Source organism: Gopherus evgoodei, chromosome 10 (genome assembly GCF_007399415.2).
Source record: "Gopherus evgoodei ecotype Sinaloan lineage chromosome 10, rGopEvg1_v1.p, whole genome shotgun sequence".
Taxonomy (NCBI): Eukaryota; Metazoa; Chordata; order Testudines; family Testudinidae; genus Gopherus; species Gopherus evgoodei.
Window position 1 is genome coordinate 67,634,878 of NC_044331.1, and position 21,739 is coordinate 67,656,616.

Sequence of the window (21,739 nt, forward strand, 5' to 3'; positions counted from 1 at the left end):
TCCCAGAGGGCAGGAGAAGGGCAAACACAGTATCTGCTTTTAAAAAGGAGAACAAAGAGGATGCAGGGAGTTACAGTCTAGTCAGCCTAACTTTGATATCTGGAAAGATACTGGAACAAATTATTTAACAATCAATTTGTAAGTACCTAGAGGATAATAGGGTTATAAGGAATAGATTTGTCAAGAACAAATCATGCCAAACCAACCTAAATTCCCTGTTTGTTAGGGTTACTGACCTAGTGGAGGAGGGGGAGTCAATAGACATGATATATCTTGATTTTTAGTAAGACTTTTGACACAGTCTCATGTGACATTCTCATAAGCAAACTAGGGAAATGTGATCTAGATTAAATTATTGGTAAAGTGGGGGATAAATTGGTTGAAAGACCATACTCAAAGAGTAGTTATCAATGGTTCACTGCCAAACTGGGAGGGTGTATCTAATGGGATCCTGCACTGGGCATGTTTCATCTTGAGAAAAGAAGAGTGAGGAGGACCTGAAAACAGTCTTCAAATATGTTAAGGGCTGTTATAAAGGCGATTGGGACCAAATGTTCTCCATGTCCACTGAAGGTAGGATGAGACGTAATGGGTTTAATCTGTAGTAAAGGAGATTTAGATATTAGGAAAAGCTTTCTAACTAGAAGGGTAAATAAGTTCTGGAATAGGCTTCCCAGGGAGGTATGGAATCACCATCATTGGAGGTTTTTAAGAACAGGTTGGACAAATACCTGACAGTGGTGGGCTAAATATACTTGGTCTTGCCTCAGGACAGAGGCTTGGATTTAACAACTTCTCAAGGTCCCTTCCAGCCCTACATTTCCGTGACTCTGTTCATGTTTCCGTGGGTGCATTGCTTTTCCTGGATAAAACATTTTTTTCAGTTTTAGCGGTGGTGATATATATAACTATGGCAATGTGATCTTTTTGGGGAGGAGGAATATTAAAGAGACAGTATTAAAGAGACAGTCAGTTCTTAGCCAGGTTTCCTTTTTGAACTACATAATTCATCAGGCTGTTGGAAAACGAATTAGATTCCTGTCCAGAGATGAGGGGTTTAATCTGAGCATCACTGACCTCCCTTCACTCCACTCCTACACATTGCTTATTGTTTATATATAACTTTTACTTATTGGCTACATTGCTGTGATGCTGTCAAGCACCAGTCAGTAGCAACTCTCAAATCAAGTATAATTTAAAACATGAAAAGTTTTATAATTGCCATGTAGTGTCATATGAACATACGAGGGGCTGGACTATAACATCTTTACTCACATCGAGTAGTACTTTAGTCCATGAAGCCAATGGGACTACTCAAAGAAGAAATCACTACTGAGTGGTCCAGATTCTGGAGCGCTGACTCAGGCAAGTAGTCCCATTGAAGTGATTTGAAGCTACTCAAGGGCTTAACTCTGCTCCCTTTGAACACAGAGTTAGGATATTGATTTTAATGGAAGCAGACTCAAGCCCCACAGGAATCAATGCTCAAAAACATGAACCTTCCCATTTCTGGCCCAGTGAGTGAGCATGGGGATCGCAGTCTAATGTGTATTTGTATTTTAATGTGTATGCCTTTTTTTTAATTGACTTTACTCTTTAATGTAGAAGTTGCATGTAATGGGATTTAAAAACTGTAGTAACATGCATGTAACTTTTTTCCTCCTTTTATAGGATGGTTATTTTTCCCACCGGCCAAAAGAGAAAATGCGAACAGACAGCAATAATGAAAACTCTGTACCCAAGGACTTTGAAAATATTGATAACAGTAACTTTGCTCCCAGGACTCAGAGGCAAAAATACCAGCCTGAACTGGTGAAGAAGCCTCTTAGTAAGCAGAAGGAGCACTTGAAAAAGAAACTAGAGCAAGAAGGAAAGGTGAAGGAGAACTCACTGCTGGGGAAGAACTCCAATGAAGTGCTTCAGTTCGGCCATCATGCCGTAAAGAATAGCAGCAGCAGCAGCAATTTGAAGGAGATTCACAGGTCTCCCAGACAACCTAATTTAAAAAGGAGTGGAAACAGCTCCCCTGAAATAAGATATGACCAGCCACCAAAATGTGAAATATCAGGCAAGGAGGCAATCTCAGCTCTGTCTCGGTCCAAATCCAAGCACTGTCGGCGGGAGATTGCAGAGATATACTGTCAACACAAGCAAGGAAAGCTGATGCCTGAGAAGGTGATGCGTTTGTGTCCTCTGGATGGTAAGTCAATAGATGCTAGAGTGGAATATGTTACAACACCAAGTGGGGAGGAGGGGAATTTTATGCAGTAACAGCCTCTTGACTCTGGTCCAGCAGGGCCGGCGCTACCATTTAGGCAGCCTCGGCAATCGCCTAGGGCGCCAGAATAATTGGTGGGCGCCGTTTTGCCGGAGAGGGCGGCAGGTGGCTTTGGTGGAGCTACCGCAGTGGTGCCTGCGGAGGGTCTGGTGCTCCGTGGCTCCGGTGGACCTCCCGCAGGCATCACTGCAGCAGCTCCACCGGAGCCACGGAGCACTGGACCCTCCGCAGGCACCACTGCGACAGTTCCAGCGGAGCTGTGGGACCAATGCGCGGGGCGGCGAAAGTGCCGTCCGCTTAGGGCGCTCAAACCCCTAGCGCCGGTCCTGTGATCCAGTACAATAAAAATCAACATTATGCAGTAAAGTATAACGTTTTCTGGTTTGTGCCAAACAGCGAGTATCTAAAGATTTCTTTAACAGAGAACTGTGCAGAGAACACAAGATTCTTGTTAAGCTTATATTGAATGTTCTGCTTCAGTTTTCTTCCATTAGATTTTTCCCATGCAATTTTAACCGGTTTTCAAACGATGATGCTAGTTCTCTCAGGCAGCAGCAGTTACAGTGTTTCCTTCTAAAGTTAAAGAGACATATTTGAGAGTGGATGTTCATTCATTCCATCCCATTATTCGACAAAGGAGATGCACACTATGTGGGAAACGTGGAGAGAACCACAGTGAAAATTGGCACCCTCTGCCAGCCAACAGAAGGACAGCATTGCTGTTTCCTGCCAGGGGACAGAGAGCTGGTGGATGGAAACTCTTAACCTGGAGGCAGGAAAAGTAGGGTAAATAAGATAGTAAACAAAATAATTTGTGGCTCAGTTCTGTTTTTAGTGAAGTCTTGGTACAACAAATGTGGTTTTCAAAGCTTATTAGTTCCGAGTTTCAAATCCAAACCCGTAGCCAAAGACAAGGCTTTGTTTTATTGTTTTTTATTTTAATGTGGGATCAGATTTGTGGCTTATTGCACACGGCTTTCTTTTGGTGTGGGTGTGGATGTGTGCGCTGTTCTTTTTACGCCCTTCAAAAAGAGCTCCTCTCATTTCACTATTTAACTGTGAACTATCCATAGCTTAAAATGCATTCCTTTACTGCTGAATAGGTTGTGAGCATGAAACATTACTATTAGCAGCAGTGGTATTTGTACAGCACTGCTAAGGCTCCCGTCCTGCAATCAGCATTTCTCTGCTTGCGCAAGGTTAAGCACACGCTTAAGTTCTTTCCTGTATCAGAGCCTAAAATGTACTTTGGTGTTTTATAAGCAAATGAGAAAAGGCCTTGAAGAGGTACAAAGAGAGGGGTACAACTAAATCAAATCTGGTGAATGGGATCTTTCACTGTGTGTCTGTGTTTCCACTTCTTCAATGTATTTGTTTTGGTGTTTGAGAGAGTTTTTTATAATTACTCTCTCTCGTTTGGAGTCACCATCATGCTCACGCTTGGGGTTGGTCTACAGGAGTGGGGGGGATCAATCTAATATACGCAACTTCAGCTACGCTATTCACGTAGCTGAAGTCGAAGTATCTTAGTTTGACTTACGTGGCCATCCTCATGGCGGCGAGTCAACTGCCATTGCTCCCTCGTCGACGCTGCTTACTCCTGCTGCTGAGGTGGAGTACGGTTGATTCGCAGATCGATTTATCACGTCTAGACAAGACGCGATAAATCGATCCCTGATAGATCGATTACTACCTGCCAATCCGACGGGTAGTATAGACATACCCTAACACTCAGTATCGCTTCTCTGAGTGGCAGAGAATAGGAAAACAGGAGACGGGATAACAGACATTGTGGAAAAATCAGGTTTTAAGGAGGTATTTGGAGGAAAGAGTGGAGGCATGGGAGACTGAGTGAGAGAGGAAGGTAAAATCAAAAGATAAAGAAAGAAGATCAAACAGAACTCAGCTTCAGTGGCAGGCTGAGTTATATTGAGCTCTGTCCCAAAATAGTTCAAGAAAGTGTCCTTGAATAACGTATTCAGATTAAGGAATCTCTCGGCACTCTGGTTACTGAGGGTATGTCTACATCTACAATTTTGTAGCGCTGGTTGTTACAGCTGTATTAGTACAGCTGTATAGGGCCAGCGCTGCAGAGTGGCCACACTTACAGCAACCAGCGCTGCAAGTGGTGTTAGATGTGGCCACACTGCAGCGCTGTTGGGCGGCTTCAAGGGGGATTCGGGGAACGCGAGAGCAAACCGCGGGAAAGCAGGTCTCCTTCCCCGATTTTGCTCCAGTGTTCCCCGAACCCACGAGCAAGCAGGTCTCCTTCCCAGCGGTTTGCTCTCGCGTTCCCTGAACACCCGTGCAAGCAGGTCTCCTTCCCCGCGGTTTGCTCTCGCGTTCCCCGAACCCCCGAGCAAGCAGATCTCCTTCCCCGCGGTTTGCTCTCGCGTTCCCCGAACCCCCCTGCAAACGGCGGGGAAGGAGACCTGCTTGCTCGGGGGTGCGGGGAAGGAGACCTGCTTGCACGGGGGTTCGGGGAACGCGAGAGCAAACCGGGGAAGGAGACCTGCTTCCCCGCGGTTTGCTCTCGCGTTCCCCGAACCCCCGAGCAAGCAGATCTCCTTCCCCGCGGTTTGCTCTCGTGTTCCCCGAACCCCCGAGCAAGCAGATCTCCTTCCCCGCGGTTTGCTCTCGCGTTCCCCGAACCCCCCTGCAAACGGCGGGGAAGGAGACCTACTTGCTCGGGGGTGCGGGGAAGGAGACCTACTTCATGGGGGTTCGGGGAACGTGAGAGCAAACCGGGGAAGGAGACCTGCTTCCCCGCAGTTTGCTCTCGCGTTCCCCGAACCCCCCTGCAAACCGCTGGGAAGGAGACCCGCTTGGGGGGGGGATTCGGAGAACACCGGAGCAAACCGCGGGGAAGGATACCTGCTTGATTACCAGAGAGGCTTCCTCAGGCATGCTGGGATACCTGCTTATTCCACAGAGGTCAAGAAAAGCGCTGGTAAGTGTCTACACTTGATTACCAGCGCTGGATTACCAGCGCTGGATCCTCTACACCCGAGACAAAATGGGAGTACGGCCAGCGCTGCAAACAGGGAGTTGCAGCGCTGGTGATGCCCTGCAGATGTGTACACCTCCTAAGTTGCAGCGCTGTAACCCCCTCACCAGCGCTGCAACTTTGTGATGTAGACAAGCCCTGATACTGTGTACCTGGCCATTTCCTATGGATTAACTGTCCATGTCAGCTCTGTTGACACACATTAACAGTTTGTTCATGCACTTTGTTCTAGTCCTGTTTCAAAGAGGTCTAGATCAAAATGCATTCATGCACTGTTAATGTGCATCAGCGGGGTCCAGCCAGATAGATAGTCCGCAGCAGGCAGTGGGGTTGATTCGCACCTCAGCTTGACACAAATTAAATTTTCATGTAGAAATTAGAAATGTACATGATCGCCAATATAATGTGTCTCTGGGCAGCTATATCACAATCAGCAATAAAGTGTTAGCGTTACTCTGTTTGATATATTTTCTATTTGCTAGCCTAATTGTTCCTGGGCTCCTGGGACTGTTCTATGTAAAGTGACAACAGTGAGATCAGTCATTGCAAATGTCTGTTGTTGTCATTTCCTCCTTTTCTTCCTTAAGATACACAGTTTGGGTCTGACCTTGTGAGACAGTTGAGGGGGTCCAGCACCTTGCAACGCACACCCTGCTGCAGCACTTGCCTGCTAATCTTTTCTCCTGGGACTTATTGTAACATTCCAAACCCCACCGCAGCTTTAAACAGCCACCATTCTTAACATCAGCCTTCCCCAGAAATATTTCCTGATTCTATCTTTAAATACGGAATTTCCCACAAGTACCTCTGTCCAAAGATCTGGACAAGCAGCTTTCAGTCCTGGGCCAATAATAATTTTCTATACTCAATTGTCTCACAAATGACAGCATATGACATAAAATCAAACCTTTTTTTTTTTACACAGTAGTAAATGATAGAGGCAAGTTGACTGGTAAGTGATGAGACTAGGAAATAAGCCACTAAGATTCCATCAGTTGGTAAAGTCATTTGATCTGTTTTTATTTTTAAAATATGTGTGAATTCAGTAACAGCTGAGGGATGTTCCTGGACACCTACCCGAAGAGACCAAAAAATAAAAAAACAATAAAAAACCCCAACAATCAACAGTTCCATCAATGAGGTGTGCAGGATATATATTGAAATACAAGATGTAGACAGGCCATTGCTAGGAGTCTTCAGATTAGCAGGAATGTCCCTGGAGCTCTGTAAGATTGTCAGCAGAGAGGCCCCTTTTTTGAGAATGTCTTTTCCTAGGCAGATGGATCCTAGTAGAAAATGTTGACTTCTCTTTGCCTCAAAGTTATTCCATCCTGCCACACTGACAGCTGAAGTTAACTGTTTCAAACACTGCCAAATTCTCCTTCAGGTAATGTTCTGTGTTGTTTCCCTTGGTCACGGGGGTAGAAAGAGCAGGCTTGGCAGTTTTGCAGTGGGAAAGTGATAGAGCAACAACGTCACCAATGAAATACCAGATGCTAATGCAGAAGGTACAAGCATACTGTGATGTAAGAGTCTTCTTAAGAATGGTAGAATTCCTAGGCAACTTCTCAGCTGGGAAGTCACACCCATTTCAGAAGAGGAATTTTAGGGGTCAAGAAAAGACATTAGGAGTCAACAGCGTGACCGCTCGATGCCCTACAGGAGGCACTCAGCACACCTTGCAGGAGTAGGCCCTACTTAAATATTCAACCCTTTCTCGTTAAAAAGTGAGCCTGATTTTTAAAAAAAAAAAAAAGTTGTAGTCCTTGTATTTTACAGCTACATTTCTAAGATACTTATCCATAAAAATGTAACTGTGCTGTGATTTAGTAGGCCAGTTGGATTAGACAGCCCCTCCTTTTTATCCTAAAATGTATGTATTGTTGTGTCCTGATAAACAACTGCGCTATCCCTCAGGCAGAGGATACATGAACCCAATATGTTCCTTAAAGGAGTAGTATGCTTAATTAGGTAACATTTGTAGAGCACTAGCCCGGAGGTTTTGGAATGAAAGCTCTATAGTGTTGATATTATTGTTTTCTTGTGCTTAGCTCTTAATATTCTAAACATCAAGAAAGCTCTGTGCTGTGTGTCAGCACAAGTCAGCCATTCTGGGGATCAATCTAAGCATTCAGCATGCCAAGTGATATATCCTTATGTTTGCATATGAAAAAGATTTGTTATCTGTTTATAAGAGAGCTGTGAACTTTAAATATTTATGCATTGGTCTCACTCATTCATTCATTATCTCAATGTATAAACATGTTTAAGAGCTATGAGTTCCATTGAGATGTCATCTAGAGTGCAATTCCCTAGGATCCATTTATAGATGCATAGCTGTTTAAAGCTGCAGAATAGTTAACTGTGGCCATCAATCGTGGTATATGACACCACTGAGCCAGACTGTCATAAATTCTAAGCGATACATTCACATCGGTGTTTGTCAAGAGGAGCAGTATTTTATAAACTTTTTTCTTTGAAGTATTTTATTATGTCGAAAGGCAAGAAGTGTAGAAACTCAAATGGATTATGGAAAGGACTGTTTAAACCGACAGTGTCATCCGTTGCTACTTCTCTAAAACGAGTGTGTTCGCTCCATGAGAACCGGAAGAGAGAAGCTCCATTCCAGCTGTGTACCAAATACTAAGAGTATGATTGAAGCAGCAAAATAGAATAGGAGACTTTTCATGTTACCTGAATTGTTTAGCACTGTTAGTGTGCATAGTTCTTTACAAATAGACTGTGTCCCTCGCTCAAGGAGTGCAAGGAATGATGACAAACGGCGAGGGAGGAAGGAGGAATGTCAAAGGCTTCAACTATAACATTATGCTGTTGTGGAGGTCAGCGTAGCAGGCAGCTTGAGAGGCACATCACTTTGGTTTCAAAGTATATGTTTTGCAAAGGAACTTGAAGGAGGAGAGAGTGGAAGTGTAGCGGGTGCAGTCTGGAAAGATGGATGAAGATACAAGGGGAGACACGGATAAATGGGCAAATCTAGTGCTGTACTGATTACAAAAGGGAAGCGGGAAAATTGCCTTTTTGGTAACAAGGAAGATTGTCTTTTTGATGAGGCTGGCATGACAGTTTAGTTTACTCTTCAGTAGGGCCAACGTGCAGAGCTGCAGCTTGTGCAAGATGGAGTAGCCTTCCTCTTCGCCTGGCTACCCGGACCTCTGTGCTGTGTGCCACTGCAGGCTACCAGCCCACTTCCATTCGTTGTTCAAGGCATTGTTTCTGGTTATCAAAACCATGGCTGGGTCAGGGCCCAGCTATGTCTCTGATTGTACCTCCATCCGTAACCCACCTAGACAGCTGCACTTCTCCAAGACAGCACACTGAAAGCCTGAATGAAGCCAGTGAAAGTTGGAGAGAGAGAGCTCCTGCTGTGGAACAAGTGTGGAGAGGAGGCCAGACTGAGAGATTGTACACTGCAAAACTCTCCTCTTTGACAAAGCTAGTCTGATTTAGGCCATTTCTCTACTAGAGAGCTTACAGCGGCACAGCTGTACCGATGTAGCTGCGCCACTGTAAGATAGCTTGTGTAGCCACTCGATGCTGATGTGAGACCACCTCCATGAGCGGCAGTAGCTATGTCAGCGGGAGAAGCTTCTGCCACCAAGAAAGCACTGTCCACACTGCTGCTTCTGTCCATGTAACTTATGTCACTCAAGGTGTTTTTTTCCCACACTCCCGAGTGTCATAAGTTGTACCGACAAAAGTGGTAGTGTAGACATGGCCTTAATCTGTATTATAGACTCCTCAGGCGGGACCCCCCTGTAAGAGAGCAGAGAAGTCCACTATTGGCTTCACTGTGCAGCTTTTCAGCTAATTAGGCTTCACAGAATTCAATATTTTAAATAATTTCAACAGATAATATCTATGTTTATCCATTTACATTTTCATGGTTGTGCAGAATTATGTTTTTTAATAATTTCTTCCCTGTTGTTGTTGTTTGAAATTTTCTAGTTGTGGGAAATGACTGGGGAGAGGGTCCAAAAATTACTTAATGACCATAGGTATTGAGATTCAGAAAGTTAAAGCTTTTATAAACCATTAAAACACACACTGTCAACATCACATGTCAAAATATACAAAGTAAATATCCTTAAATCCACAAATCTGCAAGATTTTTACTGTTCATTCATTAGTCCATTTGTAAGAAGCCTAAATGAAAAATCTAAATCAGTGGATTTTGACTCTAATAAGTTCTCAAGCAGCAGTTTTCGTACTTTGCCTGTCTGTGAATTTTGATTATTATTGATGAAAATATTTTTTCATTAGTTTGTGTATGTATCATGAAATCGATGTTTACCAATATTTACCAATAAAAATCTAATTCTTCCAAGCCCGCACACAGATAATACAATTGTGGGCACTATAAAAAGGATAGCTGTATAGAGATTAAAACTGTAATTTTTTTTTCTCTTGATATTCCCTTCAGATTTGTTGGATTCTGATCTACTTTTCACACTTACCATGTAGCTCAAAGTCTTTTTAAATCTCTGATTGCTAGAGACCGGAGTGTCAGTGTGAAAGTTTGCTGGATAGATGGCAGACCACTCCCTGCATGACTGACACCAAATCTGAGTCGTGAGCAAAGGAGTGTTGTCACATGGTATCTAAATCATTTCTTCTGTGGTCCAGATCATCAGACTCCCACGTGGGTCTCAAATCTACTTGTGGTTCTTTGTGGCTGAAAATTAGTACTCCTTGATCCAGGTGTTTGGTACTTGAGTTCGGATGGACACATAATATGTTTCCAGTTTCCTTTAGGATTTTTTTTAACATGCACTTTTGATTAAAGAAAAGTCCCTATTAAGAATGGAGAGCCCAGAACGATGTTGGTTTATTTCCCTTTGGCTCCTGTGTCATCTTTGCTCAGTTTATATGTCAGAACAGTTTTTCTTCTACCTTCAGCCCTGTGGCAACCTGGCTCATAAATAAAATAGAAAAAAAATCAAACTGATCTTTTTCTGTGTCATACATCAGCACTGACGGGGGAGTTTTTCCAGAATCAGGGTGTTTTCTCATATGTTTCTACTGATGCTGCTGCTCTGTCTCACAGAAATGAAACATTTTGATTTTTGAGAAGCTGCTAAGGAATAAAATATTCCAGTGCATAAGAGTAACTGAAATCTCTTCATGCTCTCAAGCTTTGTCTAAGACATGCAGACCATGTACCGTAGCTTAATGGAGCTCTTTCTGTTGAGTAATATACAGGTATATTAACAGTTACTTCACTTGCCCCTAAAATTCAGCCACTTCTGGAGTGGAGTACAGCAGCAGTTCAACAACGTATGAGCAAGACTACACAACTGTTGGACAGGAAGTGAAAGAGAATTTCATACACAATTTAAACTGGAGGGGAAATGTAGCTAAGCAGGACATAGGTAGCTTAGCTAGAATTTGACCCTTTGACTATAAAAAGGATTCTGTTGAAATGCTAAATGCATCCGATGAAGTGGGTATTCACCCACGAAAGCTCATGCTCCAATAGGTCTATTAGTCTATAAGGTGCCACAGGACTGTCTGCTGCTTTTACAGATCCAGACTAACACAGCTACCCCTCTGATACTTGACACAGTTATCCTTAGGTTATACATGTATGTTGACAGCTGAAGAGACAACTTTGTTTAGTTTTCAGAATTTTCACAGTGTGCTTTTTGACTCATGTGGTTTGATCCAAAATTTAAAGAGTGTGAGACCAACTCCATAAAGATTATTGGATCTATTTCTGTTTCTTTTGGTTTAGCCATTGCAAGCCACAGTCACTGCTGAGACTTCTCTTCACGCCTTAGATCTATTCGCCAACATGGTAAAAATACTATGATGAGTATAAGCTCTTTGAGACTGGCACTGAGGAGCTGGGGCACAGGCAGACCCAACAGAACTTAATTTGCTGCTCCACAGACGACTCTTGTTGCAATACATTTACTGTGAGTAGACTAATTGCAAAATAACCTTAATTGAGTAGTTATCAGTGAACAACATCCTGTGGAACAACACTGCTTACAATTAATAGCATTTAAGCTATAAACTATTCCTCTGTAGAAAGCTAAAGATGTAATTACACCACATATGGAGATTGTGTTCAGCTCTGGAAACCATTATGCCAGTGTTTCCTTCATTATGAAGGGTAGTTTTGGCTTCAACTTCAAACAACAGCACTTGTATTTTATGCTAAATGAATTTATAAAAATATAAAGGGTTGGAGTCTTTTTTCCTTACATCAGTAGGAATAAGGTGCTACTCTAGTGAAGTCAGTGGTATGGCACCAGTATAAATCTGGGGTCAGTGGAGAAGAATCAGACCCCATGGGATAGGTACTAGACCATTACCTATGATAAAGCAAACCCATTAAAACCATCTATCCCTCTATATCATGGAAGAAGAATATAGCCATGTAAATATTCTTTATAGGATCAGGATTTAAAGGCCTCTTGCAGAGGGGAAGGAAGATAAGAGTTCTCTCAGCTGGCAGAATGGGGCAATGTTGTCTCTGCATCTTCTTGTTGGCCGTCCTGAGAGATTTCAGCAGCACCTCTGAGAGACCTGGGCATTTAGAACTCAGCAGGTGTGAAGAAAGTCAGGTTGTGGCAACATAGAATTGTGAGTCTCGTCCCAAAACACCAGAAAAAATACCGCCATATCCAAATGTTGATCATGTCGGCACTATCTTGTTAGGGTTTCCCCTTTCCCTGAAGGAAAACACCCTGTGAAAGGGGGTTAGGGCAGCTGTAACTGGCCAACCAATGGTAGTATGGGATTTGTAGACCCTGGGTGACCCTGATGCTGGAAATCAGTGTAGGGGTACGTGGCCTCTGTACAGATGGCCCTTTCCTCCTTTGGGTGTTCTGCAGTACATGCAGCTCACAGGATGTTGGCAAGTTTAGGAGGCAGCAGGGCCATGTTCACGTTCCGAGAGAGCAATTGTCAACCCTCCTTCACCACTAAACAACAGCCCCCTTCCCCCAGTCCAACTGAATGATGATTTTAAGGTTGTAGGTGGCATGGAAGTTTTGGCTTGAAGTGCTACAACATCAAACACCAGGAAAAAGATTTTCAAAAATTGTCACTTTGAAGGAAATGCTAAGAACAAGCAAAATACATTTCTAGCAACAAAAGCGGAGGGTGGAAATAGGCTTGAAACTTTCAGCCACTCATGAATCTTGTAGTAAAATGTCAACTTCATATACACCTTGAAATGGGAGGGGTGATAGTAAATGTAGAAGGAGAGTAATGAGCAAATATGTCCCAGCAATAAACCTGAAGTAAAAGCAGAAGGGTGGGGGTAGCTTAGTGAAAGCTTTGGTAAGAATTACTGCATATAGAAGACATGACGAGGAAAGAAGAGATGCTTGAGTGCTTAATGTCTCTGTGTGAAATTGAAATGCAGGTGTGGACAGAGAAAAGTCAGTCAAATGGGCCATAGCTACAGTAAATTGTCGATGTGATGTGAAGGCAAGAGCTGGGCAGATTTGTGGGAAAGGCTGCCAAGCAGAAGGAAAGATACACATATGCACACATTGACATAAAATATTTTTTCAGTCTCTTGACTATATTTATTACATTGATGTCATTAGTGAAATCTCCAAAGCAAAATAGAAGGGACTGAACTGTGCTGTTTTTGTTCTGGGCCGACCAAGCCTGTCTCTCAGGCTTCCTGACCTGATGAGACCCTCAGGTTAGACAAATAAATGAATAAAGTGGAAAACTGCTCACTGCTGGCCCTCTATAAATTCTGGTTTTTTTTCTTGAGTTATGAAAAAGCAGTATGTTTCCAGGATTCAGTTGACGGAGTCCATACTTTAAAATCTGCTGTGCATCTATCATTCTGAAGACATAAATTCCTTAATATTCCATGTACAGTGCAATGTGATTTATCCAAATGTAAAACCATTGGCTAAACAAAGATTTGAGTGGAAGGGAGAGCTCTTTGGTCAATTATGTGCAGTCTCTGCTCAAAGCTCCTACCACTGAGGCACAATAAAGATGATGGCAGGCATGCCAGCCAGCTGTAAAGAGTTTTTCTAGGTTTCCAGCCCTGTAGTGTATTGAAGAATGTTGTCTGACTTTTCCAACTGGCTTTAAGAGGGTTCCCTCCCAGAAGGTATCAGTAGTTGTACAGACCCAGGAGACATACTGTAAACAAACTCTGTTTTTGCTTAAACAGAATTGAGCAGTATTTGTTTAAAAGTGATGGCAAAATAAAGCCTTAAAATATGTAAACTTTGACGTCTCTTCCTAAAAAGAGATTAACTTTTTGAATTCCAGAGGACAAGGTTTTTCATTTGTTGTGGCTTCAGGAGCCAGACACTTTTCATGCAGATTGTCCAAACCCAGACTGCCCTATTGTAAAAGAAACCAAACACCCACAATATTTGGAATATATTGTTCCAGAGAATGTAAACAACCTAACCCTCCTTCCAAAAAGTGTTTTAGAAAATGAATGATTATTTTAGGACTCCCTGGGCTTTATGGGGCAAATGTTTGTTTGTTTGTTTGTTTTGTAATTGCTTCACTTGGAAGTGAGAAAGAAAAGGTTTAGGGAACATGTCTCAATTAAAATGCCAACGCCTTAGGCATGAAGCCAGTGTTAAAAGAAATTAAGGCATTTTAAGACTCGATAATTTGGCCATTTCCATTGCAAGTGAGTATTTCTTAAATAGAATATACTTTTAACACAGCAGACTCTTTTTTTTCTTCTTCTTCTTCTTCAAGTAATCGTGACTTCTATAGAAAAAGAGAGTGACAAGAAGTCAGTAGCTCAGCAGCCATGAAAAAGATGTTATCGTTACTCAATATAAATTTAGTCTGATGAACAAACACTCATCGTTTGATGATAGTTTAAGGGCTTGTTAAAAGTGAATAGGGCTTGATTCTCCTCTCATACAGTTTTAGCATCTATGAAATGCCATTGATCAGCCATCCAATGACGTCAAAAGAATGACTCCTGATTTATACCTGCGTAAACAAGAGCAGAATAATGCCCAACATCTGTCTTCTGTTCATGCCAGGAAGCTTTGTGGACAAATGGACATTCACAATAAGCTCTGAAGTGCACTGCATAGAGTTTTACAAACACTTTATTTCTGGCAAGCGTATGGTGAAATCCTGGCGCTAGAGAAGTCAATGCCAAAAGTCCCATTGAGTTCAGTAAAGACAGATTTAACCACTCATTCACTCATCAAGGATGCAGGCAGAAGTGTCACTCCCTTATTACACATGGTACTTGCTGAAGCCAGATCATCATAACACATTTTATTTATTGGGTACTTATCCATCAATGCTGTTCCATCTCTTACAGTGAAATCCAATAGAATTTAATAGAGAATTGTATCCTTTCTATAGAATTGAAACCAGCTAATGGAATTTTATTGCAGGACTACAGTATATCATTTTCTATTACGTCAAATCTTATGGCTTGTTTACAGTCATTTCTATTGATACCCTATTAAATTAAAGAGGATTTTTCCATAGAGATAAGGCACTAGGCACCCTGAAATAAAAGGTTCTCCAAATGGCTAACCCGGGGTAGGCAACCTATGGCACGCGTGCCAAAGGTGGCACACTAGCTGATTTTCAGTGACACTCACACTGCCCAGGTCCTGGCTACTAGTTTGGGAGGCTCTGCATTTTAATTTAATTTTAAATGAAGCTTCTTAAACATTTTTAAAACCTTATTTACTTTACATACAACAACAGTTTAGTTATATATTATAGACTTACAGAAAGAGACCTTTTAAAAACGTTAAAATGTATTACTGGCACGCGGAACCTTAAATCAGAGTGAATAAATGAAGACTCGGGACACCACTTCTGAAAGTTTGGGCTAACCGCACAATCTTCCTCAAGGCTTGGTCTGCAAACATATAAAGATCATCTCTTCTGCCTTCTAAAGACTCATGCCAAATAATCTAAAAAGGCAAAAGAGTAAGTACATTTAGAGGATGCCAGGAGCTCAATGTTATGAAAAGCTTTAAATGTTGAAACCAAAGTCTCGATTTCCTTGTATTCACTAACAGATGGCCATTGTGAACGATGTGGTAGGGAAAATCCTCTCTGACATCCACCTAGCTGCTGGATTTCTGCACCAGCTCTTGGGAGTTTGAAAAGCTCCTCACATTGAATTCTGAGTACAACTGTCCAACCCCCAAACAATCTCTCTTTAGATTTCCAAGATGGCAAGTGAATGATCTGCTCTGCAATACATGTATTCCATGGATCAGCTATAGGGAAAAGTGTACATGTAGAGAAAGTTTCACCATCCTCCTCACTCTGAATTAAACCAGAATACAATTTTCACTATTATGATCAATTAGCCTTCAAACATACTGTTCTTAAGACACATTGGTTTTACCATGATGCAGTATCAAAGAGGCTGGCTATCACAGTGCTGCTTTTTTCTACAGATCTTCCTAATTGTATTAGTGGGCTGCAGTTGAAGGCATATCTTTATGTAACTAGAAGATAATCACCTGCATTATTGTTTCTGTTGTATAGTGCATGCTTTTTTCTAGAGCATTTCACACACCAAGGAACCATGAGGTGTTTTGTTCTACTCCTGGTTCATTTGTGTAGCTGGTAAAAACTGGTAAGAGTACAGTTATCGAATGACGATACACCCTTGTTTGTGACTAGATTTCAGCTCTCTGCTCTTACTCATCTGTTTTTCTTAATTGGAAATGGTTTCCATCCAGCCAGGGGATATTATGGTACAGAAGAAAATTTTAAATCATACTACTTTTAGATTGAAAGTGTGTGGGTGGGTGGGTGTGTGTGTGTGAGAGAGAGAGAAAGAGAGAGAGAGTAGCATTATATTATTGAGATTGACATTAATCTGACTAAATAGAACCATACATTTCCACATTCACCATCTGCTTGTGGGCTGAGAGTCATTTTGTCTTTTAATTTACCAAATAGAATAGCAGGGAAGGACAGGTTTTTACCTTACCAAATAGCATGGAGAGGAAGGAAAGTTTAAGAGAAAAGTTTACTAAGATCTTGTTTTACCCATTATAGTTTTTACAATGGGCCAGAGTTTCAAAGATATTAAGGTGTTTAAAGATGCAGATAGACCTCAGTGGGACTTTCAAAGTGCCTTGGTGAGCTCGGCACCTAACTCCCATTGATTTCAAGCTGGTTAGGCACTTCTGAAAATTCCATTAGGCCCAGACCTTCCTCGTTAGGCCCCTAATTACCTTTGTAAAATCTGACCTCATGTCCTTTTATATCCCCAGGAAAGAAAGTTTTGCTCCTTGATTGTTTACCAACAGTTTGGCAAGGAATAATTCTTTATAAAGAAACAAACTAGACAGAGAAAGCAGACTAGTTAATGTCTTGGCTCAGTTGGCTGCTTCACAAATGTGAATTCATTCTTGAATTACTGGGGGGGGCAACTAGTGATATTAACTAGGAACAGAAATTGTACAAGAACAACAATGCGCTGGATGTTTGCCAAATTGTAGAAGAGAGAGGAAAGTAGATTGTATTGGGTCAGTGTGCATTTGTTGATTTTACACTTTTCTGCTAGGAGTTGGAGGCAAAACCAAGACTACTGTGAAGTATATAAACAAAATGGACCAGATCCTCAGCTAATGTAAATTGACATAGCTCTTTTGACTTCAGTGAAGCTATGTCAGTCTACATTAGCTAAGTATCTGACCAATACTTGTTTTCCATATTTATGTGAAGATTTGTCCTTCAAGAAAAGTCTCACTTTTTTGAAGTGAGTTATAAGCCTTATTACTGAACAGTCAGTCTTTAAACAGCAGCTCAGAATAACTCAAATTTTTGTTTGTGCTGAGAGCGCTTCAGGGTCTAATATTTCAGACTGTGACAGAAGAATATTTCTAGTACTGGGCCTTTCATTTGAGGGTTAATGTCGGATAGTGTTTTATGCCTGATAGGAAGCTAATGTCAGGACAAGGGATTTTGTATCTGTTGTGGTGCAGAACCTTTGACTGCTGAAAAGCCAAAGCTTCACTCTCTGAGGATAGGTTTACCAACTAGTGATCTGTAGTATAGACTTTATCCATGAGGCCAGCTTACATAATAGCTTATTTTCACTTTTTTGTACTGGGTTTTTTCTAATAGCCTAAATGAGTTAGGCACCCAACTCCCTGGGAATATCCCAACCTTAGTGAAGCATCTAGTAAGTGCCTAATCTGTCTAACTCCTATTGGAGACAATGGGACATCCCCCACTGAGGTTGGTGAGACTTGGATTGGGCACTTAGTGAATTGGTTTTACTTGTCCTAGGATTTTCAGGTAAACTTTACAATCCCTATAAGAATCAAGCATTCACTATTTTAACTTAAGACCATACCAGAGGAAACTAAGGAGGATGTTCTGGTCACACAGGAATGAATGGAAATTGAGACTAATGTCAGTGTCCAGGGCTTGAAGCATTCTTGTGGCACCGCTCAGTGGAAAAACACGATCCTAGGCAAAGCACACCTACCAGTATTTTGGGCCCAGGAATAGCGTTCCTGGCACTTCACTGATTCTGAAATCATGTCATCAACACAGCAAGGAAAGACAAAGGAGCCTGTAATTTACACCAAGCTCCAGAGAAGTCCTGGCAGCTGGCTTCAAGTATCAGAGGCATCAATATTGCTCTGACTTCCGAAGAAGAAACTATTAGAAGTTGTCCAGTTGGTAGAGCTCCTAAATCCAGTTAGATATAGCACCATTTGTTGCCCCGAAGAGAATGCAGCCTGGCCGGGATCAGCACCAAGGTCCACACCTTTTATTTGTTGTTATTTTGTTTACCATAGTGTTGGATGCCCTTGCCAGAGTTGGAAAGAGTATCTTGCTTGTTTTTCTTTTATAGCCTATTATAACTATAGGCCAGAGGTCGGCAACCTATGGCACGCGAGCCAATTTTTAATGGCATGCTGCTGCCTGCCAGGGTCCCAGCTGTTGGCCCCGCTCAGCCCGCTGCCAAACCCAGGTCGGCAGCGGGTTAGTCGGGGCCGGCAGCCAGGACCCCGGCAGGCAGCAGTGTGCCTTAAAAATCCTGCCTGGCCCAGCCTGCTCTTCTCCGCCTCCCGCCCCCCGCTCTCTCCTGCTGGGGCAGAGGGCAGAAGCTTGGTGCTGCCGGCTGCTGCTGCAGGGCAGCCTCGACCGGCAGCCAAGCTCCTTCCTCCCCCTCCTCTTTCCCCAGCATGCTGGGTTCCTGCCCCTCCTCCTCTCCCTCCCTGCCGCTGAACAGCTAATGGTCCTGGAGAGGGAGAGGGAGAAGCGGAGCCGGAACTGCAGCTGCAGCGTGCTTGCTGCTCTGGAGAAGAGGCAGGGACGGGGCCTTGGGGAAGGAGGGTGGAATTAGGGCATATCTCTTCCAGCCCATGCCCCCAGCCCTCTGCCCTAGCTTCTGAACCCCCTAGGCCTCTGCCCAGACCCCTGCACCCGCTCACGACTCCAGCCCTGACTCCGGCACCCCCACACATACCCAGCTCTCCCACACTCCATGCCCTGACTCCTGCACCGCCCTCACACATACCCAGCCCCCCTACACGAGAGAGAGAGGAAGAGAATGGGCTAAAACCAGGGAGTAGGTAGGTACCGACTCTATGTGGGCAGGGCCGGGACCCTAGACTGGCAGCGGGCTGAGCGGGGCCGGCAGCTGGGACCCTGGCTGGCAGGAGCCGGCGGATGGAACTCCAGACTGGCAGTGGGCTGAGCCTTTCAGCCCACTGCCGATCTGGGGCCCTGGCCGCTGGTTCGACTCAGCCTGCTGTTGGTCTGGGGTTCTGGCTGCCAGCCCCTTGCCAGCCGGGGTCCCAGACGCAGGCCCCGCTCAGCCCGCTGCTGGCGCAGGCTGAGTGGGCCAGTGGCATAAGATTAGTATTTTAATTTAATTTTAAATGAAGCTTCTTAAACATTTTGAAAGCCTTGTTTACTTTACATACGACAATAGTTTAGTTATATAATATATAGACGTGTAGAGTGAGACCTTCTAAAAAACGTTAAAATGTATTACTGGCACGCAAAACCTTAAATTTAAGTAAATAAATGAAGACTCAGCACACCACTTCTGAAAGGTTGTCGACCCCTGCTATAGGCTGTAAAATTTTGGATAAGACAGGAACGAATTGAGTTGGGGGTTTCAGCGTAGACCAGACAGGGCTTAGAATATTATACGCATGGCTGGTCCAGACAGAAATCTTATTTGGGAAAATAAAACATTTTTGTACGTTGACTATATTTAGAGAATTTATTTTTAAAATATATGTATTGGACCAGCTCCTGCCATACCTCACAGAAATGAATAGGAAGTTCTGGAATCAAGAGTGATGGCAGGATGTGGTTCTTTCTGTTGCATCGTAAAAACTAATAGTGCACTGGGCTGGGGATTAGGAAACTTGGGTTCTGTCCCTGGAGCTGCCGCTGGCCTGTTAGGTGACCTTCAGCAAGTTACTTCACCTCTGTGTGCCTCGTTTTCCTCCTTTGTCACAATTTATACACAGAAGCTCCATAGAATAGCTAGGCAGCACTTCCCTTTTGATCTTTTTTTAATCAGTTTCAGGACACGCTTATCGTAAGCTTGACAAAAGTTTACAGTTTTGTTTTGACTGTTTTTTGGCGCACTCACTTTTCTACAGGAGGTTGAAATCTCAGCATGAGAGAACAGTTTTTTAAAGAAATAAGGTGATAATTCTGTCTCTGAAGATATGTAATGTTTCTGAAGGGGAACATATGGAATTCTACCACCATAAAAAGTTTAATGTCTTAGGGAGAGAATGATGGTAGGCTAGAGAGCATTAGTTCTATAAAGTGAAAGACTGACGTATTGTGCCTGCTGCTGCTAATTTATTAGCAGATCGCTGTTGTGGATCCTTTAGCTTTAGGCTGAAGCAGGGTGCACGCATGTGAACTTAGTGTGTCAGTTTTCTACTGTATGTTATCCCAATTACATCTATAAAACTCAGCAGCTTTGACCTGTTACGTGAACTGACCTGCTAGTCGCAGCCATGGCTTGTGTCTATGTTTATGAAATATCCAGGTTTTTACTTACCATACTTAATTTTGCATTTGAGACCTGGTAAAGCAGGGGTTCTCAACCTTTTTCTTTCTGAGCTCCCTCTCTCCCAATGCTATAAAAACTCCAGAGCCCAGTGGAGGAGGTTCAGGGCTCTGTGAGAGGACCCCCGTAGGCATAAGCGTAGTTTGACTTCTATTTTGAGGGAGGACGGGGGACAGGAGGCAGAGGGGTGTGTTTGTGGAACTGTCCCCAGGACTGCCTGGGTAAGGAACTGCAATTTTGGAGTGCAGCACTCTCATATCTCCAAACTCTGTCCATGGGCTCAGAGCTTCTCCAGTCTGGAGAGCCTCTGGACTCAAAGCTCTGGGATTCAGCCCTGCAGCTCCCAGCTTCTGCCCCATGCGAGGCGCTAGGACTCAAGGTTTCAGCCCCGTGGCTCCCAGCTTCAGCCTCATGGGGGGCGCCAGGGCTCAGGGTTTCAGCCCCGTGGCTCCCAGCTTCAGCCTCATGAAGGCACTGGGGACACTGGGGCTTGGATCTTCAGCCCTGCAGAGACCAGGGCTCCACAGCCCTCCTAAAAGAGCTTGTGGCTTCCCAAGAGGCCCTGACTTGAGCACTGCTGTGGTAAAACACAGTAATAACTTTCCATCTTGATTCTGTAACTATTGACTTGTCTGGTATTTAAGCACCAAACAAATCCATTTCCTTTGCCTCACAATGGCTAGGCCTGGTTGCCTTTCTAAGACTTCTGTGTACTGTATTTGGTTCCCATGGTAAATTTCCTTTGGGTAAAATGACAAAGCAGCATTTTTTCATTATCTATCAGCTACCCATGAGAGATTGGATTTAGGTCACAATTTATTACCCTGTGGAATTGAATCCAATATTTAACACAATGCCAGCTATTCTGATATGAGAGTATTTTAATGACTATGAAATATATACAATGATAAAGTAATTTCAGTGATTTGTAGAATACATCTGAGGCAATTTGATGTGTAGAAACCCTGGGGTTGAAAATTGGATATGGGATAAACATGGAAAATGGTGATTGATTAGTAGAAGGTTGCAATAATGTCTGCCTTGGTATACCCTTTAAAGTTTAAATTATTAATCTGATACATTCTTCTAAACTTTTAGAAGCCTCTAAGTTGGCATTAAATCGATGTTAAATCTTCAAACACAGAGAAGAGGTTCCGCAATTCAAACCGATAGGGTAAAACATATCAGAGGGAATAATGATTCATCTTAATATTTTAAAGTGGAAAAGATATTATTCTACGTTTATTAGATTACTTACTGGGCATCCCCGTAAGGAGACCGAGCCATAAACCAGAGGGATAAAGATCAGGAGACGGAGATAAATACTAGAAGGAAAGGTAAAGCTCTGCATTGGTTTGGAGGTTGGGAGCAAATTCTGGCTGTCTGCATGTGTAACCCCTCTGTGGGTAAAAATGAACATCATAGC

The 21,739-nt window shown here is 43.0% G+C and overlaps 1 protein-coding gene across 1 annotated transcript in view; it reads left to right on the plus strand.

Annotated features, from left to right (window-relative positions):
• The window catches only part of XYLT1 (xylosyltransferase 1), a 347,177-nt gene that overhangs the window by 181,347 nt on the left and 144,091 nt on the right, over positions 1–21,739 (plus strand). The window contains exon 3 of the mRNA XM_030578349.1: positions 1,672–2,200. Coding sequence (XP_030434209.1) covers positions 1,672–2,200 — 529 coding nt within the window. The remainder of the gene's footprint in view (positions 1–1,671; positions 2,201–21,739) is intronic.